The following is a 26291-nucleotide window of genomic DNA, read 5'->3' as shown; positions in this document are numbered from 1 at the left end:
TCTCATGTATGTATTTCAAGTAAAATGCATTGCTACATCACAATTTTTTTCCTCTTTCTTTTCTTTCTGTCCATTCCCTACTGCCTTTCTGTAAATCATCCTTGTGTTGTATTACAGTGACAGATGAGAAAGATGCAAGTGCACTGTTTGGTGTAAGTGGCACATTCTTATGAATCTCTTCAACTTTTTGATACACACCATTCTTAATTGGCTTCACAATTTATTTCTCATTACGTATTCAAAGTTTATGCGCACTGCAATTGCAAAGGTCCCCGGGGCAACTTACGACCTGCTGACACTATTCCTCTGCAGTTTGTCTAACGCCAGTGAGGTTACTTTACTTCTGTACTCAAAAAAGTTATAACAACCTGGTTCTTTCTTGAAAGCACATTTCATGAAGCTAGTCAAATCAGCTAAGATCTCTACTAAATATATTTCAAGATTTGTAATTCAATTTCGATCTATCAGTTGCTGCTGTGAGGTGCATGCATCATACAAGCTGTTTAATGGCCAGAAATAACGTTCATTAACAGGGTACAGATAAAGTCTGAATGCGTTGGTATAAACTTACTGATCAATGCCATTGGTACTCTGCTGATGGAAATGCAATTTCGAGGTCATTGGACTGCTTGTCCTCACACCAATAGGAGAGAAACATGCATGAATTTTAATACATCCAGCAAACTGCCTCATTTACACCAGCAACATCAGCAAAGAATCAGTAATCTTCCATAAGAGGAAAATAGTTAGTGTTTTGCTACAAAGGCTGCAATTTCCAAAATTTTAACCAGAGTGTGGGGATTTGCCTTTCCCATTCTAGCACTGATGTCCTAGGCATGAAGCATTAAAACTGTCCACCCATACAACCTGAAAGTACAGATATTCTTCTCATTCCCTTTTAATACTTCAAACAGGAAACTTTCATAACAAAGGAGGATGTACAACTGGTTGCGAAAAGCGAAATTTAGTCACAGGTTTCTGGGTTGAGAAAACTGTGGCTGTACGGTTATCACTGGTGACACATTATGCTGGAGACCAGGGCCCCATTTCATAAAACATGTTTTAGGATAGCAACTCTTGCTGGAATGGCAACTTCCAATAGCAACAACAAATCAGGAAGCTGGATTCTTGTCGTTACCACGACAATTGCTGTTCCAGCAAGAGTTGCTATCATATCAACTTTTTATGAAATGGAGCCCTGATCACACATCCTTTGAACTGCAATATTGGAAAGATGGATATTATTGATAAATCTGAGCTTGTTGATCCATAAGGTCATGATGAACATTTATGATGGCATGTAAGCCTGCTTATGGATACTTTCAAACAGTATTTGAAAGAAAAAAAATATCATACTCAGTTCTCTTATTCAGTACCTCATACTTTCATTTTTCATTTTTCATCTTAAATAGTCATAACTCATTGGCAAGTAATTGAAATTGTCATTCGTCATTCACAAACTTAGAGACTTCTACGTAACATAATATCAAATGTAATAGAGTGATATACAAACTTTGCTAAGGTAACAAATGTACAAATCTACAAATATGTACAAGGGCTATGCACAAGTCTTTATTTGCACACACAAATCTTGAATATTGAGGTTTCTCTCGAGGCTTTCATTCCATTCCTTACCTCACTCTCCATTTTGTATCCCATGACGAAAAAAGGAACTAAACATATCTTGGTCCCAAGTATCAATTTCACTCACGTAGGCACGCGCATACATTCACAAAACACACACAGGGTGACAGTAATGCAATGCTGCAAGCTTACTACTGTATCTCTATCAACTTCTTTTATCTGTACATCTGAGCAATGATAGATCCTATTTGATCTATAACTGTAACTGGCATTTTTTTTTCTCTCTCTTTTTAAAGCATGCCATTTAAACTCATAATGGCCTCAAGCAAAACGCAGTCCCAGAATTCAGCCATTTCTGAACAAAATAATGACGCAGTAGGAATAAATAAAGAGAGCAGCGATGCAGCTGTATGTACTTTAACTGAGGAAATAACAAAATTTGATCCTTGAATTCTTCTCTAATCTTCAGTCCTACCTAAAATCCCAATGATGGACAGATGCAATTTGCTAACTGCACAGCCTTGAACAGAACAATTTCCCTGAACTTGGTCGATTGCAGCTTTTGTTTCTTTTTTTTTCAAAGGTGCACTGTATGATATACTTCTCTGGTACAGTGCAGAGATGTTTGAGATCAAGAAAGCCCTTCTGACATGTAATTGTCAAAAAGCCGCTAAAATGCTAGGACTGCCTCCCAGTGTCTACAGGGAAGCACAGCTTTTATCTCCCACACGATATCCACCTCTCACGGCGTCATCTCGTCTCAAAGCACAGCTCGCCGGCGGAGCTACTCTGAGAGGAGACACGACAGCCGAGAATGAAGGAAAAACAGTCACGCACCTGACATTACGACAAAGTAGCCACAAAGACTTACCTACGCACACACTCCCCGAGAAAAACAAAAGGCAGCACTTTCCTACTGTACAGTTCCAACAATAACATCTGAGAATGCCATCCTCGTCAATAAATACTTTTGTGAAAATATTCACTATGTGGCACTACTAGCGCTGTACAGGTCCCTTCCCTCCCCTTCACTACTTCCTTTTCAGGAATAAGACACACATACACAAAGACACTAGAATACATCAACCAATTAACCATTTCGTTTGAAGAATTGCATTTACATCCCATACGAATCAAATATTGCAGAAGAACGTACGGACATACCCTCCGATTGTTGCCACATAAGCGGACTGATGAAAGAATGTTGGCATTAAATAGGAGGAGCGTAGCGCAGAAGTGAGGACAACTTGGCGGAGAGAAATTTCCACATCATCCACTTGCTTCAATAACACGATAACACCAATTATTGCTCTGAGGTGCAGAGTGTTAAGCCCGGGGGAGGGTATCACGGCAGTAGTCCATTCACTTGGAAGGAGGAGAAGGGGCAGTTATTAAAGACTCAATAATTGTCTATCTTACAAAAAAAAAAAACACAAATATTTACTGAAATAATCGAAAAACAAAGTGTTGATGCCTCTGGCAGCCTGTAGTGCAAGTGGCATCCACAAGCGGACACAAAATCTCCGTCAAGGAACCTTGTGCATGAAGTGGAACGCAGCTCAGTGTTGAGTTGTGGCCCACGGCAACCAGCTGTATGGTACATAACCCTCCCCAGACGGGGTCAGCAGAGTTGACCGATGGAATGCAGTTTGAGCGGCACATCCTTTCCACTTTGGTCCAAGGGATCTACTTTTGGCAACTATTTCTCAACTGAATGGGAAAATACACAGATCAGAGAGATTCTTCCCTATAGATTGTGCATGGCCTGAGTGGGGTCGCACCCGTTAATATTTGGTCTATTGACTCGTTTTGATGCAGGTCACAAACAACAGACACATGTACACCGAGATACCCTCATTTTTTATGTTGGGACCTCGCAGCAGTGACGCTGCATACCTATCTGCATTAACACTTTCAGTGCCGGGGACTTTGGACAGTGCATACAAGGCTATGGGGTTTTCTACGCCAAATCGGCACTCAAAGCGCATAATGGGCTAAGGTGGTCCCTCTATTCTTTTGATTCTCGTGAACATGTCACACATTCCTGGACATAACTAACACCTTCCTATCTCAATGCCTCAATTTGCTCTCCCAAACCAAAACATAATGCCGCGCAAAGTGAAATTAGCTCAAATCAATCCCTTCATTACGCAGATCACGCTGCACTGCTGCCCAAGATCTGTCTTGGTACAGCTTCGGACGCCATGCAAGTACCGTATGCGATCTTGCTTTTGTCCATTTCATCGTCCACTTCATGCTCGACAACGAAAAACAAACAATGTGTCCTCCAATGGCGGTCAACGGCAGCTGCTGGGCAGGCCGTCAGTGTCAATTTCAGGACACAAGTCCAATAGGCAAGCCGATTCCAGAAGCAATCGAGAGTGATCACAGCTTGGGGAGCGGTCCGTAGGCGCCTTCTGTCTTCATGCTCTCGGACTCCCACTGGAGGGCATTGCCTTCCCGGAAGGTATTCAGCGAGGGGACCTTGTCGATTGTGGCGATGCCCGAGTAGCTCCGCCCCGTGGTCATCTTCGACGTCACCAGCTTCCAGGTGTCGGCCCGCGAGTTGTAGCACTCCACCGAGGCCAGGTTCGCGGAGCCGTCGTCCCCGCCGACCACATAGAGCAAGCCGTTGACGGAGGCTACCCCTAATGGAATAATAAATGGCAAGAGATTTCGTGCTTAATAACATGACCAAATCAAAGAAGCCACAATAATATAATGCAAATGCAGAAATTTTTGCAGCATATTAATATTCGCATATCTTGCGCTACTTCTGGCTAGTGCCAATTCTAAGATTATCTTCACAATTTTCTCTGCACATTTTGAATGGGTTGACAATTGCGCAAAGCGAATTCAAGAACCCACGAACATGTTTTTGAGCCGCTCAGCGTGAAAAATTAATCACACGCAAATATCAACGTTTACAGTAAAATAGATGTGTATCTCATTGGCACCACTCTCTATCCCAAAACAAGGCACTGTTTTGAATAAAATGGAATGTAGGAAAAGAAGACTGGAAAAGAGACAGTGATGATTCCTAGATGCTTTATTACATGACTACAGTTCAAGACTCTCTGCTCGTCACGTACACAGTTATTGTAATAGGACACCTTAACATCCATGGCTTAATGACAATTTTTTTGGTTGCATATTAAAGGTGTGGCAATTTGAAAATTACAGGAGGTAGGGTGGGCTGGAGCACCACATACAGATGGAATAAAATGTCGGCATTCATAAACGAAAGAAGAAGAAAGGGCCAAAAAAGGAATGGAAACAAAAAAATGATGAATTGCAAAGGTTTATGTTGACTCATCTCTCTCTATTACGTTTGTATGTATGAGATTGTAAAAGAATAAAGAACATGCACAGCTCATGAGAACTTTATCTTTTCATTGCATGAAGTGGTGCACACTTTACTTTGGGGTGGGGGGGAACATGGTGTCATCTTTAAGCATCACATACAACACTTCCTGGCAGCTGTTGTGACTGATTCTTGCACTTTCTGCTCTGAAACTACTGCTATTGTTTTAGTGAATTTGCGATGTATTTGTGTGCAGAAGTGTTTCCCTGGTTGTTTCCTTAACTCCTTGAGCGGTATTCTTCTCTGTTCTGTCCTCTTTCCTGTTTCCCTTCATATCGGCTTGCATGCTTTCATTTCCATTTTTAATGCAGTTGGATTGAGGAAAGTGAAGGAAATAACATGAAAGAGTATACACACACACACACTCACTAACATGCACCCATATAACAAACATAAACACATGCATGCATACATACCAGTCCACAGTCGACACATACATGCATACAGACATGCTTGCACGTACAATGTACGAATACGTTCATCCAGCCATCCAGCCACACATACATACGATACAATACATTAAGACACACATACATACATGCACATCAACTGCAAGCATAGTCACATTCGTGTGACATGCAACACACTCCCCTACTACAAAAACACATGTGATCAATTTCCATATTATTACATGGTCATGAATATAAAATGGTGATATGGAATGGATCCTAATTACATGATTGGCAAACATGTTTCATGCGACCGGTCTGTTATTTTTTCCTAAAGGCCAACTTTACTTTTTACTAGACAATATGATACAGTGGAAACTCGATATAACGAGATGGTCGGGACCGAGTCGTTTTCCTCGTTATAGCCGATATCTCGTTATATCAGTAGGCATAAAAGAAAGCATAACATAAAGACATTAATTTGCACATGTGGGACTACACATCATCTTTCAATCAATACTGATAACTTGGTAATGTATGTGAGGTAATTACTCACCTTTATGGGTAAGAAGATGTTTTTTCGCCAATGAAATCCGATATCAAGAATGTTTTTCTTATTAATTGTTGATTGTTTGAATTTGTAAATCTATGTAGCTTGCGATTGTGTGAAGATCGTCTGTGAATTGGTGTGTGGTTATGGTATGGGTGTGTGTAAAGCTTGACATATTATGGTCTGCACAATGCTGTGTGTGTGTGTGACACATTCTGTATGGACATTATGACTGCGTGTGTGTGAAGATGGGGACTTCCCTACGTAGAAAGCCAATCACAGCATCAGATTGCCTCACACTTGCTAAACGCCATGATGATGTCATGTATTCTTGCGGTCGGCTACACGTCACTTCCGGTTGACTGGAGTGAAAACAAACAGCTTGCATGCGCTAAGCCTGCATATAAATGCGCATACTGCATGCTGTGCATGTGCGACGCGACGCGTATAACTTATATGTGCAACTCTACGCAGACATGGGGACTGTTTTTCATTATTCATTTTGTCATTTGTGCCATCATTCATGAGATACACGCATCATGTCTTACCAGCAATATTCTAATAATCTGGATCCTGTCGATCGATCAGTCCCGGTATTTTGCCAAGTTGAAGGCAGTCGGACTGGACCTGTGCCCGTATGAAATCGCGGCAGGACTCTGGATCAACGACCCGACAAAATGGCCAGATGTGCGGTAGAACCTCTTTGAGTAGGCCCTACCCCGATATCTACGCATACTTAGTACCTCATAGAAACTTCAGGTAGGTCTATAGGCCTAACGTTAGTACTGTAGTAGGTTAGGGTAGGGCCTAATTTGGGGTAGGCCTAGGGCCTAATCCTGCCGCCCGCACAGCTACAGTAGTACAGCTTGCGCTAGCGCTATGCTCGCGGGGCGCCCCGGCAGAAAACACGTACAGCGTTACCACTCCAGGCTCACGCGACTGTTTGTTTTCACTCCACCGCTATCCATGACCCCGTGACACGCAAAATACCCGGATGTCCGACCATGAGAATACGGCCGTCCCACCACATTTTCTGCATGTATCAGTGCGCGCACACACACACACACATACACGTACAACATGCGGTGCTAGCTGTAGAGTGAACTGAAGAAAATATGTGTGTACAGGACAGTTTTTGGCGCATCGAGCTTTACAATCTCGGAACATGATAGCACAGGCGAAGTAAAGCTTTACCCGAAGACATTTTGCTTTACCTCGCTATATCAGGTTTGATTGACTATGTTTTTCTTTGTTTGGAAGTCACAAAATTTATCTCGTTATAGCAGTTATTTCGTTATAGCCGATCTCGCTATAAGAGTAGCATTTTACATAGACTTGTGTGGAAGGAAATTTGGGACCGGGAAAATTTCCTCGTAATAACCGATATCTCGTTATAGCAGTGTTCGTTATACCGAGTTTCCCCTGTACTAATAACTGGTACTATGCTAAGTGTCATTGTCTGTGTATTACAAATGCCTTGCAATTGTTTGTGCATGCAGTACAGTTATAGCTTGGAGCTGGGGCTGGCCTTGGTGTCTTCAAAAAATGGCTGCCACCAAATTTGAATTATGCCAACATTTCATAAAACAAATAATGAACCTTACTTGGACAGGCATAGTAAAACTATCCACCTTCCACAATGTTTGAACATTCCAAAACACCCTCAGCAGCTGCTTGTGTTTCCAACTGGTCGAAAGTTACTATTGGGTGGATAATTCTTTCTAGCACCCCATGTAAAAAATGTGCAGTATTTGTTCATCATATACCAAGGGCAGCATACTCTGTGTGAACACTGTTCTTCCAGAGGGCCCTGCATTTATCATTATTACTCCATCACTCCCAGGTACTCATTTTTACAACTGGGCCAAGGGGGACATTGTGGGTAAAAACATCCCATCCAAGGAAGTAAGCTCTCTGCAGGACTTGAACTCGGAACCTCTTATCAAAAGTCAAGTGCCGTAGACATTTCTCCATAACTGTTAAACCACAAACATTTGCAAATTGGAGCCGACAGCCTTTTTTTCACGGCATTACCCTACCAAAAATGTAATGCATTATAAATACAAAATCTTTTAAGTGCATTTTACTCTCTCCAATCTTGGCTCCTCGCAAAATTCACAAAAGTTTCGTGCACGGGAAAATTCTAGGTTTTACAGTATACCACACACAGTGTCCCCTTGTCTCTATGTCTCACCTGCATTGCGTCTGCAGAGCGTCATTTCCGACACCTGTGTCCACTTGTCCATGTCCGGGTTGTACATCTCGACGCTCTTTCTGACCATCGGCCCGTCGTGGCCTCCCACGGCGTAGAGAAGGCCGTCAACCACGCCGACACCTGGTCAATCACATCAGACAATGAAGAAAGACGGTGTTAAAGAGAGAAAGGTAACACACAAAGAGAGTTCAAACAAAACAATCTACAAAAGCACTCGGAGAGAGCGGACCTTCGTCACGCGGCTCATCTCCACCAATGTATGAATGGCCCAAGATGGATTCCCAAAATCAAAGAATCCTCTCTTGTACAGCGTCTGTACTTGTACCATAGCTTCTTGCCGAGCCTCGATCACGTGCTCAGTACACGTATGTGTGCCTCATATGTGAGCAGCTTGAATTTCCTCATTGTTGGCCCTACGAATCCCTAAAAATATTTTTTAACAATTCCTGGATCCAGACGGTGATTCGGATTACTAAAAAATTTTTATCGTCTGTTCCTTGTGTCATTACCAACTTTTCCTGAAAATTTCATTCAAATCCATTTATAACTTTTTTTTTCATATTTTGCAAACAGACAGACAAACAAACAAACCAGCATCGCCAATCACATAACCTTCTTGGCTGAGATAGTAAGTGCCACCTTATGTTTAGTGACACATTATCATATGGAAAGTCTGCTGGACCTTTAACATTTGCCTTTCTTTGTACAGTGAAACTAAAGATGGCAACACATGGGGTCGAGACACGGAACTCATACTGCCCATGAAATATTCACTTGATAAGGTGAGCCAATGTATAACACATAGGATGGAAAAAGGTAGAACACATTCAGAGAAAGCTAAATAGAGACTGTCACAAACATTTACACTTTGGGGCTGAACACATGTCACATACAATTTCTGATGGCAATGGGTAGAGTTTGCTAGGGTGGGCTAAAGCACTTTCACTACTGTGACATAGGATCTTACCATTCACTCCTAATATTCACTAAATATTTTCCTTGCAAGGTGGGTCCATCAACTACACAGCAGATAGGGAATATTCATACGGATAAGAGAAAACAACAGGGAAATGGCTAAAAAGCACTTACAAACTAAGTCTAAACGTGTGGTACTGTAAAAGTGGAAATTTTTGCAGTGTTTAAATTTTTGCACATTTCGTGCAAACAAAATCTAGCCCCCCCCCCCAAAAAAAAAAAAGCACACAAATATTTTTGCTTGCCATATGTTCCATTAGTTGATGTCTTGACTCCGAAAAACTCATCTTACCTGGCCGAGCGCAAAAAAATTGCTCAAACAAAAATATCCACTTTTACAGTACATATTTCAAAAAGCATTCTCTCTTACCCCGAGAAGTAACTTGGTATAAAATGTGACGGCTTGTTTAATAGAGAGAGAGAGAGAGAGAGAGAGAGCAGAAAACTGTCCGTCATTGAGAAGCAGAAGCTAAATTTTCATTACCTGCTCCACTTCGTCTCGTACTCATCTCTGCTACTGGCATCCACTTGTTTTCGGTTGGGTCGTACCGCTCCACGGAGCTCAGACAGTGCCTTGATGCCCCGTCATACCCACCTACTGCGTACAGGTAACCTGTAACGGATAACGCACAGACAAAAACAAAACAATATCATACTGGGCATGATGCGCAACCATGCAATACACGCTGTCACAGATACTGTATATGCTATATATTTTTATGGGGGTATTTATTTTTACGAATTTCGTGCGTTGGGTGCTATTCGTGAATTTTAAAACATGCGGACATAATATTGACTCTAATCCAGACATGTCATGTTCGCGTAAACATTTCTCCGTCCACTGCTGTATTCCACAATCATGGAACTACATGTGAAATTGTCAAGAAGTCCTGATTCGCGACAGAATTAAACTTGCTGAATATATAGCGAATACAATAATACATTTTCTGCGGATTTGTTGTCTTCTTTTTCATCTGCTCCTTCTCAATCTTCTCTTCATCTTCCCCTTGCCCTCATCCTCCATCTCATACTTCTTATCATTAATATCATTGTTGATACTATTCTCATCACTATAATCATTATCGTTAATGCTACTACTATTGTTTGCACTACCATCATCATCATCAACAGTGGAGACCTCTTAATAGGGAACCATCTGTGTCAATGAAGAGCACCACACAGCAGTGTTTACTATTACGCAAATGATGCACAGGTCCAAGAGCTTTAATAGGAATTGTGTGCATAAGGTAAGTGTGGAATTATATAGACTAAATTCCATAGTTGCTGAATGCACACTAGTCCTTACTAATGCACTAAAACAACATGTGCATCATCTGTTTCATAGACTGTGTACTACACCTGCACCCTGGCAAGTTTAAAAGTGCAGTTCACAGAATGTCCTGTGACCCAATTTGAACCAATCAGACAACTTACATTTACTGTATGCATGGCTAGCCATCTCTTGCTAAGTGCTTGAACATTTGCTAACTACACAAACTCTTGCTATATCAGCATGCAAGTACATTTCCAGTGTCTATTGTCAGCGATCGTAATGGTAATTTGATATCACATGTGCAGCCAGTAAAAATCGACGCACAGCTCTCGACCAATGAGAATGCAGAATTTTCTTGACCCGTTCAATAAAATATCATCCATCCATTTTTTCCTGTCTCCAGCCAAATTGGAAGGCTGGTATCACTCACCGTTGAGGACCGCAACACCCACACTGCTCCTCCGCGTCTTCATGGGGGCGACCGGTCTCCACTCATTGACCTTGGGGTCGTAGGCCTCCACGCTGCTAAGACCTGCACACAGGAGAGGGACAGGACCGTTGGCTGATATAGAGGTGCAGCTTGTGGGAGGCAACTTATAACTCCATTTTACACACAAAGTTAGGCCCAGGAGCACTAATGAAGCGTCTGAACTTATGCCCCTCTAAGTTTGTTCATACAAAAAAGTCACTGCTCGCCGAGACCATATCAAAGTGGCAGAGAGGGGCTCATATGACCATCATGGTGACCTTCGTGTGCACGGGACCTTCTACCATATAAACAGTATGTACAACACAGAACTGCTGACCACTTTCAGAGTGCTCTAAACGTTGGTGACCATCAACACAGTTTAAGTTTAGGAGCACTCCTGAACCTAGCCTTGAGTGGGGCATAATTGTCTGTTTGTACAGAGTTTAGAAGGCTTCAGGAACACTCCTAGGACCCACTACACAATAGATGTTAGAATAACAACTTTTGCCGGAATGACAACTTTCCATAGCAACAGCCAATCAGGGAGCTGGTTTCTTGTCATTGCCATGACAATTGCTATTCCAGTAAGGGTTGGTATCATATCAACTTTTCATAAAATGGGGCCCTGGAGAGCTCTAAATGCCCTGAACAAATAGAGTATTACATTTACATATCACACATACTGGGACCTGATTCTACTTGGAATTGACAGTGGTCACCAATGTTTCCATGCTCCCCTGGTCTTAACAAACTTTTGTTGTTATTGCATATTTGGCAACAGGATGGCATGTGACATACTTACAAAGCAATTTTTTTTCTGCATTGACAAACATGTCATTGACATGTAATACTTTACTTTCTCTTTTATGCATGGCTCTTTTATTGCACTTTGTATGAATACACCATATCTAACAATAATTTTCATTATCTTTGCTAGAACACTGAACAGTGTAACAAATCTCCTAACTGGGTGACTATTTTTGAGAAATTCATCAATAAATCAGGAATGGTTTGCATGATTGTCATCAATTTGCTGTAAAAAGGTAAAGTTGAAGTCTTACTAAAACTATTCTCTCAGCAAGGAGATTCCCGTTTGTATCATACAATTTGTACCATCATGCAAATTAAGCGGAGGAATACACCAGCTAACTGCAGCATTCATTACCTGTGGTACCATCGAAACCACCGACAGCATAAATCATGCCATTCAGCACCGCTACCCCGAGCGTGCTACGCCGCGCATCCATCGAGGCTACAGAGGACCACATGTTTCTCACGGGATCGTACACATCGACCGTCCGGACTCTCAGCGACCCGTTGAAGCCGCCGACAGCGTAGACCATGCCATTGAGAACGGCAACTCCTGTGGTTCAAAGGGTTCAACAAGGAAGGACCAAATTATGAATTGCTACTTTGGCTGTGTCTGCAAATAAAGGCTCCTACCTTTAATCCTGTCAGAACCGCATCTCAAAGCGTCACTGAAATTGTCACACAACCACATGGCTGACGGCAATAAAGGGGCTTGGGTAACATACGAGAATGTAAATCCAAAGGTGCGCAAATTAGGTCATGTGATCAAGCTTCGGCCGGACTTCCTACCTGCCCGACATCTCCTGGAAGGCATCTCAGCTGCTTGCGTCCAGGTCTCTTCCTTGAAGTCGTACACCTCCACGCTGCGGATGGCCTTCGGTGCCTGGCCACCAACCACCAGCATTAACTGCAGCACACACATAGAAGATAGAGGGGGTAACAGTGATAGATAAAATAATATGGCCAACAGTCTTCCATTTTGAAAATCTTCCATACTACTATGTCCATACATGCAAATGGGAGATTTTAAGGAAGATTGTAAATCTCAGAGGCAAAACTACCACATAATTCAATGTTGTCTTGGTCTGTACCATGATAGTAGTAAAACCCTTCCTCTGCAGTTGCGCTTTCAAATGAGGGGGGAAAATGGCATCATATGTCAACAAATATGCCTCTGCTTATCTCTATTTGTCTCAATCCAACATTTTGTATTGTCATCTCTTTCTCTGTTAAGTTTTCTCTACTTTTAGCAATCTGTGAAGTTCTGCACCATGCTTCATCCTGACCTTTGACCTTGTCTTTCTCAGAAAGTCGCACATCTCAAACCTGCCTTTTTTCCCCCCCACCCATCACTTTTTTCCTAATCCCATCACATTGCTTTCAATGTCTCTGCATTCATCACAAAACAGGCACGGATCAGAGCCAAGGACAAATCAACCTCTGCAATGTCTTTGGTTAATCATATTAGTAACATGGAAACATGCAAGAAATGCTCTGTCTAGTGAAAGATACTTTCCAATTTCTTTGTTAAATCATATCAGACTTTTAGCAATGATTGACAGATTATGTTATGGGCAGAATTTTGGTTTGGAAGTTGATGAGTTGTTTTTGTGTATGCATCCAAATAATATGAAGAAAAATAGTAGAAAAATCAGTATAAAATATAGGGCACGTATTTAGATATTCATTTGGTGAGATATGTGATGCCGATGATATTACAGTTCAATACAAGTCTACATGCATTTTCATTGCGTAGTTCCTTAAAGGGGCATTCCAGACAATTTTCATAATTTCACATTCTGTAGTACACAGATCAACAGCTCCATGTATAGACTTGTGGAATTTACTGTGATCCTTGAGCAGAGAAATCAATACTCTAAAAAATCTTTTAACAAATTACACTGAACAGTGTTGATGACATAGGAGCCTCACATATTTCAGAAATGGAGCAATGTAATTCTATTACAATACCACGTGCTTAACGAGTTCACCTGTGTAGAATTTATGCATGCCTTCTTCTTTTGTTCTGCTTCCTTGAGCCCCAACTCATGCATTCTTGTCGTGAGGCTGCCATGTCATTAACCTTGATCATTGTGATTCGTTATAAATTTTGAAAACACTCCTATTCCTCATCCCAATCACTACAAATTCTGAAACTCTGCACCCAGCGTAACCAATTCATAGATTCTCATATGTAAAAGCCTGAAAATCATCCGGAGGTCTCCTTTAAAAGAGGAAGAGTCATGAACACTTATCCACATCACTTTGCCTCACCTTTGGCAGACCGATTGGTGTTCGCTTCCTGGTTCTCGGGTTCTTCATTCGACTCCTCTCCTCCTTGTGTAGTAGGTGGTACTTCATCGCCTCGATCAGGAAATCTTTGCACGAACTATTACCTATAAGCATCGGTAATGCAACAGAGAGTGAAAATGGAGATGTTGAGAAAACTCTTCACATGTATAGATCCCAAGGAAATCTGGGGCAATGTGGGAATGTGCAACAAGCTGGTACGATGAAGAGTACTTGTCAGTTTCAGAAGTATTCATAACAATTTTTGGAATGATCAAATCTTTATAGGAAAGTTGATAGTTTGTTATGATTAAATATTTATAAGAAAGTGATAACATCAAGTATAGCAGTAACAAAGTATCTCTCACAGCCCTAGCCCTGCACACAACGTTATTCGACGTCCATGTAACACGTGAGAAGCCTTGAAATGTATGTTGGTTCACAAAAAAAAAGAAGAAGAAAATCTAGCTTTATGCATTGACTGTGTCTCCAATATGTCACACAACTTTGGTGTGAGTCTGTACTACAATTTCTGTACTCATAAATCATTCATAAAGTTCATAAATCATACAACTGGGTGCAATTACCAGGTATGCTAAATTCATCCCTCCAAGCTCAATGCCTTGTGTGTACTCAGTGGCATATTTGACTAATTACAATACATGCATCAATTTTCAAACTCATTCACAAAATAGCTGAGGAAATTTACAGCTCTTACACCTCCCATCACTTCTGAGGCATATCTGCACTCCTGCAAAATACCATTTCACAAAGTGGTGCGCTATACATGTAAGCAGCAAGGACACAACCAATCAGCCATGAGCATTTACACTGTTGCCATGGGAACTGAAATTATTGTGATTTAATACAACTGCGAACATTTTCATGGAATAGGCCCCGGTGGGTCCTGCATTACTTTTGATTAAGGGCTCCTTGTCCACTCGCTGAATGAGGTACTCCTTGGGGAGCAGTGGTAGCCTGACGTACTCCACCAGCTGAGGCATGTAGTCACTGCGGTTTGCTTCATCCTGTCTCACCCAGGCAACCACTGCTTCAAAGACCTGGCAGGAGGGGTGGGGTAAAGTTTACAAGCAAGTTTTTTAAGAGATGAAACAAAGATGAAAGTGTCAACTTCTCACAAGAGCCCTAATCCAGGCTATTCAAAATATTTCAAACCGAAACATTTTTGAAACCATACCTGCCATCTGCTCAGTTTGATTTTAATAGTCCGATTCCTTAGTTGCATATCCTCATCCCAAAACAAACATACAAGTGTATTTGGGACAAGTACTGTATATGATATAAAAGTACCAGTAAGAAAGAGCTACACATGAAAATATTGATAGATCAAGGAACAAATGTATGTAGTTTATGAAGAATTTATTTCATCCCTTTGTGGGGTCTCATTACACAGTTCATAAAACACATAAAATGGTACATGACACCTCAAATAATCAAAATAATCAGAGAGCATTAACTGAATGGAAGGCAATAATGTCCACAAGGGGTGAGAAGTAGGAGTTTTAATAGGTCTAAATGTTTTGAGGTCATGTTTCCTACTCAACATTTATAAACCTACAACTGAAAATGAAAGTGTTTGTGGTCATATATCTGCTGGCATGTTAACAGCCAGCATGCTTCAATTTTTTTTTCTCACACCATCAGCCCAATGTGAGTGAACTTTTTACATGTCTTGAGCTTGTACGCTGCAATGGTGAAGTCTCCTACACTTGAACGAAACAATGAAAAGGAGTTGAGGTTAGACAATTACCGTTTCTCTGAATTTCTGGGAAATGAGAGCACTTTTCTAATTGGGAGAGCTCATGTTGACAAAAAATATGCAGTTCCAAAACTGGAAATATTCAATATGACAAAACAAACATGAAAAAAAAAAAACAAATTTGCTGATGACCGGAACTCAACTGTGGCTTAATAACATTTTCAGGGGCTCTCCTCTTGAGGAATGTGTTGGACTGACACAAACTTATTTGCAACGATTCCAGCTGAGGGTTGCATGACTCATACATGTGTGTGGATTTCAGCCTCGCTCAGCCAAATGACCAGCTAATACAGTACATCAATAGTGCCTGCATACTTTCCCAGTTGCATGCACCTTTAGTAACAGAGTCACAAGATGACAGACAAACAAGCAAATTGCAAGTAGTCTGAGAGCTGATGGCACAGGCCAATTCAGAGGGGATGAGAACATTGCATGATTATGTAATCTTAAACAAGATCATGTGCTTGTGACAATGCTAGCTCATAATCCACAGTGGAGCTGTGCCACAGAGGCATCTATCTTCCCCTTGTCAGAGACTCCAACCCCAAGTATCTCTTAAACAAGAGATTATCCCACCTGGACCCCTTAGCGAATTAAACTGGAGACTCTGATTGTGCGAACATGCGGACAATAGTATGTGCACGTACGCACATTACGAACTTGGGGTATGACATTCCTTGTGGCCCAACCTCTAGGGTTTACAGATGGTCTCTGGTGCTTTCTTAGCCTTATTTTTGAACATGCATGACAAATTTCAGTTGAGCAAGAGAAAGCTAAATTTTCAGTGTGAGAAAGCTAAACCTAAAGCTGGAAAAGTTACATTTCAAGTGGGAGAAAGCTAAATTTTAGGCAGGAGAAAAGACATCTCAAAATGGGGACACACAGCTAGAGCGGGAGAAATTCAAACTTAAGCAGGAGAGGGAGGAGATTTTGAGAAAATGGCCTCAATGGCCCCGCTGAATGTAGTAGAGTTGGAGTCTCTGCCTTATCTCTACTTCAAGACGAGCTTTACCTCCTCTTCTGAGTGAACGGTGAGGTGATCGCTGCTGATCAGCTCGCACACCTGAGCCGCTGAGAGGGCAAAGAACTCGTCGCTGCGCACCACGGCACTGGAGGGGGGAGAAAATGATAGACAAAATTGATAGATTCAATAAGACAAGACGTATAGTGTGAGCATAAGGAGAAACGAGGAAGACAGAGACTAAAAGAGACACAGTACAATACAGTTAGTCTCAGATGTACACGAGTATGCTTATCCGTGAAACATAGATTCCTTTACATACTATATATGCCACCACATTTTAGCGAGTACAATATTTTGCGTGCTGGATCTTGTATGATGATTTCACAAGTGGATAAATCGATGGAACTGTTGATGGAATGTGAAAGAAGAACTATCTCTTTTTGAGAGAAAAGTTAGCAATTTCCACCCTGGAGACAATACATGATCCACTTGCATTATGGGAGGCTACGTTTTCGCGAGTTGTTAAGTTCACAAATGGTGGTCAACTCCTAAAATTCATGTAATATACCGTATACAATAGATTACTTCTACCAGGACAATTTTATCAATGTCATTCAGTGACAGCACATTTAGCAAGCATATTTAGAAAGAATAAAATGCCGTAATGTGTGTATAGAGTACCAAGGTCATGATGTCACAGTCTTTTGTTGTAGCTTGGGTCAGAGCTGGGTGTAAATATAAACACTCAGGCCAGGTGCGGTTGTTTAGAACCAATTTCCATGGCCATACATAGCTTTGACATCACACTTTGGTACTCTATTGGGTGGACTATCACTTTTGACAGTCCTTACACTGCTTTACGAATGGAGGCTGATGTCTCACACAGCACCTAAACTATGACAGCCCATGTGCATCTCTCTTACCTAAAGTGTTGCATGGTGTAGTTCTGGGCATAGTGGTAGAGGTCACTGCAGGAGTGGACGTCGGCAAAGGCCTGAATCCCCAAACAGTTGGTGGGATGTAGCTGTTTCTGGAGAAAGTCGCAGCATGCCACACGGACGTCATTCAGCTGGAGCAGGCTTGCAGCTGGCAAAAGGGTCTGGATTTGATTGATCAGGTAAATTTTGTGAGGTAATTATCATTCTTGTGGTAATTTTGTCACTTATCAAGTATTTTTTATTCTCCGTATAACAACAAATGTAAAAAGCATACATCTTCATTTACACTTAGATGAGGTTCAGTATCTTGACCACTGACTTCAACAACTGATGTTTAACCCTCTCTACACAGAGGAAATATTTCCCAATTCATTTCTATCCATTACACTGATAAATGTTGTCAATAACTTTTCCCCATAGAAGTTATGCTGGTGACCTTTCACCTTGACCTTTAAACTCCTGTCATTTCAGGCAACTAATTGTTTATTTATCTATTTTCTTCTTACCCAATGATATGATAACAACACAATCCCCTATCTGAAGTTATGGCTTGAAATGACAATTCAAACTAAAACATAGAGACCTTTGACCTTCACCTTTGACATTAGCCTATGACATCTAGTGCTAATGATTGTCTAGTTGTGTCCTGTCCACTACCATAGAGTAGAAATGGTTATTCCTAGCTGAAGTATTGGTTTAATTTACATTTTTGGCAAAAGTACAGTGACTTTTGATCTTGACCTATTTACCACTACCATGTCATGAAAATTATTTTCTATTTGTTTCTACCCTTCCTTCCTAATCATAATATGTACTGCTGGACATTCCTGTCTGAAAAGGCGTCATTTTTAGCACCTATTCAGGCACCTTTGACCCTTGACCTTTGATGACTCTGCAACAAAATGATATCAACACAATCATCACAATTATGTCAACTTTAATGTTCATATAATATCTAAACAAAAAAAAAAATCTTGCTTTGATCAATGACTTAGCAATTGCAATCAATTGTCCCTAAAGAGAACTGTAAAACAAGAAACATTTGCAGCATAAAACTCTCATGAATTAGAGCTGACAGCCTTTTTTGCAGCGTGAAACTTTTGTGAATTGGCGCTGACATTCAATGCTTTGTGTAGACAAAAACATTTTTGTGTGCATTTTACTTTCGTGAATCTTTGCTCCTCGTGAAATTCTTCAAAGTTTCATGCACATGAAAATTTCTGGTTTTACAACATCATGCTTAGCTATTACAACTCTAAAACAATCGGGAGGGATTCAACTCATTTTACATAATATACAATACATTTTTTTTTTTCATTTTACTTCAAGAAAAAATGTTTTATGCACTGGTCACTGGAAAACTTGTGACAATGATACACTTCTACTATTCAATGCTTTTAAACCTTAACTCAATTCATTAAGGTCAATTTGGATGTAAAGTAGACTGTCCTATCTGTTTTGCATTTTGTTTTATTTCTTCAAAAAAAAGAATCACTCTTCATTATACCTGTACATTTTCTTCCGTGACTTGCACCTCTGATGTGTAGACAAAGTCGATGAGGAGGGACAGCGCCCTCCCGTCCACCTCCTGCAAGATTATTTTCTCCGCTCGGCTCTCCGACAGCTCGCTGGTGAACATGGCCGCAAAGTACTGGCTGCAGGACGCCAGAACAATGCGGTGGGCAGGAATCTCCACACCCTCTGCCTCCAGAATGACATCACAGAGGACATTTTGCCTGTGACAATGTATTATAATGAAAAAGCTCAGCCTTTATCATTTGTACGATGAAGGAAAGTCCTTTGGCCATGAGACTTCATACAATCAGATACTCTATCCTTGCATCAATTCATTTTTTTTTTTTTGCACAAACACTCACCAGATTGTAATTTTAAGAAGAACAAAACAAGCAGAATTAAAGGTATGTATACTACAATGTAAGTAATCCCTCATTGAAAAACACAGTGGATTACTGCCTTCAGAAAATGAATCAATTACAGCTTGTACTGATGACTTAACACTGTCAAAACTGGATAGTTATGAACGTCACTCTACATGTGTATGTGATCACAATGAAAGTTAAGGCTTAGAACTTTTTCAGTTTGTTCATGATTGTTGTTTGTTAAACACAGAATGACCTAGATTTTTGGAACAGGAAGAACAGAATATTCACTGCTGAACTCATGAAATCCTTGAGCTGAATTATGACAAACTCTGCATGCTTATCATTGATGCATAGTAACATATTTTAATGATTTTGGTGTTTACTAAGAGAATGTATAGAAGATGGTTCGGACTTTTGATTCACAAATACACACTTTATGCAAGCATCATATCTGCCTGGATAAATCAACCAATGCCTTATCTCAAACTGCTGTGAAAATCAAACTGAAATTTACACCAGTTGAGTCCAGATGGTAGCTGCAAGTTTGTTTCAACATTCATACCACTGAGCATAATTACACTAAGGGAGTCTAAGTTTTAACTTTGAACCAATACTGATTTTTGATTTTTTTTTTTTTTGATTTTTTTTTCAAAGAGAAAAAAAAGAAGAAGAAACTTGTTCATGGAGGAGCATCAGAACAGAGCTTCCCCCACACACTCCACAAATGCCACAAACTCACTTTCGGAAGACATTGAGCATTTCAAATGCCTTGCGGGTGTGGATGTTGTTGGTGTAGGGCGGAGCATCGGGAGGAGCGATCTCCATGTCCTCCATCTCGGCTGCCTCCGGGAGATCCACAATGACTCTGGCAAAGACCGGGCAGGGGAAAGATGAATGGCATTAGCTTAAGACACGACCATGGGTTTTGGCATGCTCTTTAATTCAGAATGCTGCTAGTAAACAGTATTGGTAGCAGCAACACAAGGTGTGACAGTGGTTTGTGATTGAAGTACCAATAGTGCTGGTAGTATGATTAGAAGGACAGAAGTGGTTCACAGGTGTGCTGCTCCATTCACCATTTGAGACTATCACCATACACAGTGTGTTGTTAATGAAATGCTCCACTTGTTAAAAATGACGGTCTCTTGCAAGAAAGAGGAGTCCAGCCGAAAGTCATTATGCTGTACCGTATCTTGCATGGATTGATTGCCATCACACCTGAACTGCCTGCACATCTACACAATAACATGACCAGCTCTTGATGACAACATGCTCAATATCACCAGCAACTCTGCATCAAACCCAGTTGGAAGAGGAGCTATTTTTATGGAGCACTCTTTACTTTACATACAATATTTGTACTTGTAAACTCATGAATTTTTACTGAGGATCAAACGCTGGAGCATGGCACACTAGTTTTCAGCATACTCGGCCGAGAGGTCAGTACGTACTTCATCTGGAAGAAGAAGAAGTAGCAGTAATGACAGTAGTTTTATTGGGTATAAAAGTGAAAGAAGCAAAAGAAGTAGTATGTAGTAGTATCCTATAGGGGATGTCAAGGTCTATGGAAACCCCTGTTCCCGTTTAGATGGAAAGAATCCCCGGACAGAACTTTTGGAAATTCATGGGTGGTGTGATTTTTTTTTCCTCCAGATTTTTCCCTGATTATTTTGATTTTTTTTTTACAAGCCAAAAAAGATACAAAGAAAATATAATAATAATAATATTACAATGCATTTATAAGGCACTTAATATGGATGTTTCTAAGTGCACAGTTTACAAGAAAATCAATATTTAGTCCAAAATAATACAAAAATACAAGTACAAAAATATAAAGGGAATTCAACAAAATTTATTATGAAAAGTAGACATTCATTTGACTTCGTACAGACGTATGGGTCAATCCACATCAAATCAACCAATGCTGTTAACCCGACCCCTTCAATTTTCTTTAAACTCGCACCAAATGTGCCCCCAAGTGTCTGACGGAAGATTCTGAAATATTTTGCCCCAAGGTCAAACGGTTGCTAAGCTACGGCCTCCCTTAGCAACCAATGCGTGGCCGAACAACCGAGTTTAAATAAAATTTGCTATTTTTGACCGACTGCTGCAGCCAGGTTAGATGAGATACACTGCTCATTTTCTGTTAATTGGAAGAACTTTATGACCTTAACATGCACAATATATTATGGCGCGGATCTGACAATCCGTTATTGCGCAAGAGGTCACCGAAAATGGTGTTAAGCGTCAAAGTTAATGTTTTCGGGTGCATGTTTGGAAGCTGATAACTTCAAAATTCAATTAGCTTAGATCCCAATATTATGCATATTTGGAGACTCTCACTTGCTTTACATACCTGGTACCTACCAAAAATCGGCCAAAAAGTATGCGTCGTTTTCTTGTAGGGCGCCCTCAAATTTGGATTTTTTTCAAAAAGTTGCCAAGTTCAAGGTCACAAATCACTCCTCGTCCCATCGAGGAGTGACACCAATTTTGTTTATTGATAGACATTTACCTATATTTTCATTGGTTACCAAAAGACTTTTGTGACCGGAATGTTTAATAGCTGGTTTATGCATTCGAAAATGGTCGTAAACACCCAAAAATCAACGTAAAATGACACCTGGGGTTTTCACCACATCTCAAATTGTGATAAATCAGAGATGAAGTGCCAAGACACAATGGCATCTTCTGTGATGACAGTCTGTAATTAGTACCAAAAGGATATACACCACAAATCGTTTTGTCTTATTGGCAATGACCTTGAAAATGTAGCTGAAAACCACAAAAAAAAATAAACCGGTCAATTTTCTGTAGCCATAATGGTGTTAAAGCGTGTTTACATTGACTTTTAGTTGTGTGCCATTTCAGTACTCTTGGTGACTTTAAGCTGAGAACTGCTGATCATGTTCCATTTTTATTCTATTTTAAGCTACAAATAATATTTCAGGTCATCTTTAGATCTTCTGACCTTGACATTGGTCTGAAAATAGCTGTGAATTAGTTAATATCACCATATTCCCAACACACAAGATTTAATCATATTTCAAAATCAGTATTTCTCTTAGACAGAATGCCTGATCATATTCATATTTACAGTACTTGTAGTCTGTAACAAGTATAAGAGGATCTGGGATTAATTGATTTGTCTATAACATGACAATGACCTTGAAAATACAGCTGAAAAACATAAAATCAATAATTGTTCAAATTTCCAATAATAATAATAATGTTAAGGGTACCAGTAATGCTATTCACTGCTTTCTGAAAGAGATAAGTCAAACTGCACACAAGTGCAAAAATGGCTTGCATCAAGTCTGCATTAATGATCATTCATTGTTGAGGGATGTGTGCGCTGTTCTTGTAGTGTCATACTCACACCTTATTTTTTTTTTTTTTTTGGTCATAACATTAGTCAAGGGGAAAGCCAGCATTTTTTTTTTCCAAGCAGAGTCTGCTCAGATATTTCACATGAATTAGGTGATAAAATGTCTTGCTGTAAATGGAAACAAATGTGTAATGTTAGTTTAATGATCATTTAATAATTTGCTACTGTAAAAGTGGAAATTTTTGCGGTGTTGAAATTTTCGCACATTTCACACAACCAGAAACTAGCGCGAAAATAACAGCACACAAATATTTTTGCTCGCCATAAATGAAATAAAATGAAATAAAATAAATCAAAATAAATTAAAAACATGCGAAACTCTGCTTAGTAGCGCGAAAATATCCACTTTTAAAGTAGTTTATAAATTCACTGTACAATTCTCTGTCTCCACTGTAATATATTAGAAGGGTTCAACTGATAAATAGCACTGGATATTCTAACTCAGGTAGGGTAACACCCCCAGTATTCGGTCACTTGAGCTTTTTTGCAATATTTTTCAAATTAAAATAATACATACAGCAATGTATGTGAAATATATCAAATTTCTTTAATCTCAATTTTCATTTTGTTAAATATCACACAGAATTTCACAAAATCCCCAAATATATCACCTTGAAAATTCCCCAGAATACGGTCACTGCGACCAGTATTCAGTCACGCAATATGCGTGTTCAAAGTCAATGCGTGTTCAAGGCAGCTGAAAAATGCCGCACGCGCTACCTTGTTGGCGCAAAATTGCATCGGCTACGTTGCGGCGCCTGTTGGTGACCGAATACTGGGGAATCGGCACTTGCATTCAACCCATGTACATTGAGACACTCTATCAGCACGTACGGAAGTTTTGTTTTTCTTTTGCGTTTTTGAGGATACCATCACACTCCAAGTTTGCAATAAGCAAAAAATCCCGCAAGAGAACGGCGTATTTCTCGACTTTTAGCACTTTTTTGGCGACCCGTACTCTTAAAACTGGGCTCAATCCGCACGCTCGTTTGGAAAGTAGCGCCGATTCTGCACTTTTGACGGTAAAATTTGGGATTTTGGATGGATTGTTGGAGGGGCTAAGGGAGTTTCTTGTTGAGAATGAGTGTGCAAGTATGTGAATTGATGTGATTTGCATGTGTTGTGACAGTTGAACTTACTGGCTGGTGACAAGTGATAAGTGACCGAATACCGGTAGCTGACTGAATACTGGTACCCTTACCCTGACCTCTTTATTTGTGACATTACATTTACACGATATCACAATTGCACACTTACAACAAAAGAATTCAAAAAATTTGTCTTTTACTCTTTCTTGGTTATCAATCACATCTCAACAGCAATTAAGGCACTAACGTTAACTGTTGAAACTTCAAAAGGAAAAACAACATAATTCAACAAATAAGTGGTTAATTGTCTGTCATTGTTTGAAAAATTTCACCTAACATCATTGGAAATGAGATCAGGGGGGGTGTTTCATCAACGTTTGTCAGCGCTGACAATTTCAGCAAAATCCTTGGTTTTGATTGGATGAGATGCTCTGGTCACTGACTGTTACTATGACAAACGTTGATGAAACACCCCCCAGAGCTCATAATGTAATCACGAGTGTTTCAAATAAAGTTGTTAAACATGCCACCATTATAACAGATTAACACACATTTCCTTTACGTAGTAATGTAGGGAGCCTATGAAGCTATATTCACCAGATAATGCGGCATGTTTATATAAACTTACTGGTACTCTATACCGGGTACTAGACCCCCGTGCCTTAGGCTAGTACTACTACTAGCTAGTGTCTATTTCACTTATCTGGCAATATAGACCTAATAATAAACACTGGACTCTGCATTAGAGTCTAGCACGTACGTCTCGCACGCACGGCTCCCTACTCATTTCGCTCTCATTTAAGTATAGTACTACACTAGTATAAGAATTAGCAGGTACAAGAATGACACGAGTCAAGCCAAGTCATAGGGTTTGTTCTAACTTCTCTAGTCTGGCTCAAATCTATCGCTCAAATGTACAAAAATATGTGCATGTACTGTTCGGGTAAAGAGGCTGCGATGCTGCCATCGCCAACGCATTGGATACCGCCAGACGTGGGTACAAGTTGTGTGTGTACTACGAGCGAGACGATCGCCAACATTGTAATTCGTTAGCGAGTTCACCAAAACTCTACGAAAAATAAGCAAGACATAATGGCAGCAAAACCAAATCGATGTAATAAGTAGATATTTTACCGCAAGTACAAACTTACGATTTTTGCACCCCTTTCAGACAGAAATTATGTTGAGTTTCTTCACAAGCCAGACGTAGCTTTCTTGCCCGAAGAGCTATCGATGCAGTGTTTATCACCTTTGACCGGGCGGATCGGATACGGTCAAAAACCCGGAAGTAATGAGAGCGCGTAATGAAGACATCCGTGGCATCTACATTATGCGTAACCATTATCTTGGGGAGTTGTTTAGCTAGGCCTAGTGATGACCACTCGACATGCATCGGGACTGCTTTTGTAGTATGGGGACTCATGATCGGATACGTTTAATTATGATAACACTGAGGTTAAACATTAAAAGAAATATACAAAAATAGTAAAAGCCAGATGGTATAACTGTCAACGCGACGCGGAAGGGGAAGAATGACATGTCCTGATAATTATACAGTCATCGTCGTCATGTTATTTTTATTTATCCATTTATTCAATTCAATTCAATTCAATTCAATTCAATTTATTTCACACACCATTCTCATGTGTCACAAACCCCTTGTGGGGACAAGTACATTGCTTAGTATAATTACAAAAAATTGAACAAGGTTGATATTTACATGGAATGTTGCGTGGGGGACCTTGAGAAAGCACAGCTTGTTAAACAAGGTCCCCTCAAAAAAGAAATATTACATGCAGATGAGTGGAAGTGATATACAGTGTGTTGCAAAATGAATGAAGGGCTGAGGTGGGAAACAAAAAACAAGAGGAGGGAGGAAGAGAGGAAAAGAAGTAAAAGACGTAGAGTAGTGACATATAGTTCAAATAGGTGTAAATACACACATTGGTCATTAATTAAAAGTCATATTATCATCAATCAACGTAAGATGCGAGGAGATGTTTTTTAAATCTTTGCTTGAATACAGATAAACTGGGGGCAGATTTAACATCAATTGGCAAATTGTTCCAAAAATTAGGGCCAGAAAAAATAACAGTGTTTTGTGCAAAGGTGGTGCGTGTACGAGGTATATGGAAAAAGTTTTGCTGACGAGTTGAGTAATTGTGAACATGACTGTTCTTCTTATATAAAACAGAAAGGGCAGTAGGACATTCATTCACGTATTAGGTTTGATACATCAAACATCCAAGATGGAAAAGATACAAATCATATATTTTCAGTGATTTTTTTCTCAAAAAATATATTTGAAGTGTGTGAGCGGAAGTCCAAATTA

General features: G+C 40.2%; 1 protein-coding gene across 1 annotated transcript; it reads right to left on the bottom strand.

Moving 5' to 3' along the window:
- Positions 1 to 25202, bottom strand: LOC139715793 (kelch-like protein 3). The gene is made up of 13 exons (XM_071627332.1): positions 25111 to 25202; positions 20223 to 20348; positions 19108 to 19336; positions 17586 to 17761; positions 16711 to 16807; positions 14835 to 14979; positions 13904 to 14025; positions 12419 to 12536; positions 11985 to 12182; positions 10781 to 10882; positions 9562 to 9690; positions 8082 to 8222; positions 1 to 4232 (listed from the first exon to the last, which is right to left on the bottom strand). Exons 2-13 carry the CDS (start codon positions 20315 to 20317, stop codon positions 3970 to 3972), a joined length of 1815 nt encoding a protein of 604 aa, XP_071483433.1. The 5' UTR covers positions 20318 to 20348; positions 25111 to 25202; the 3' UTR covers positions 1 to 3969.
- Between the last annotated feature and the right edge of the window lie 1089 nt (positions 25203 to 26291).

Source organism: Diadema antillarum, unplaced genomic scaffold, assembly GCF_040938485.1.
Source record: "Diadema antillarum isolate AM-2024a unplaced genomic scaffold, OU_Dant_1.0 scf00000055, whole genome shotgun sequence".
NCBI classification, from domain to species: domain Eukaryota; kingdom Metazoa; phylum Echinodermata; class Echinoidea; order Diadematoida; family Diadematidae; genus Diadema; species Diadema antillarum.
The sequence above is the reverse complement of the archived record's forward strand: the minus strand, read 5'-3'. Positions and strand labels throughout refer to the sequence as shown.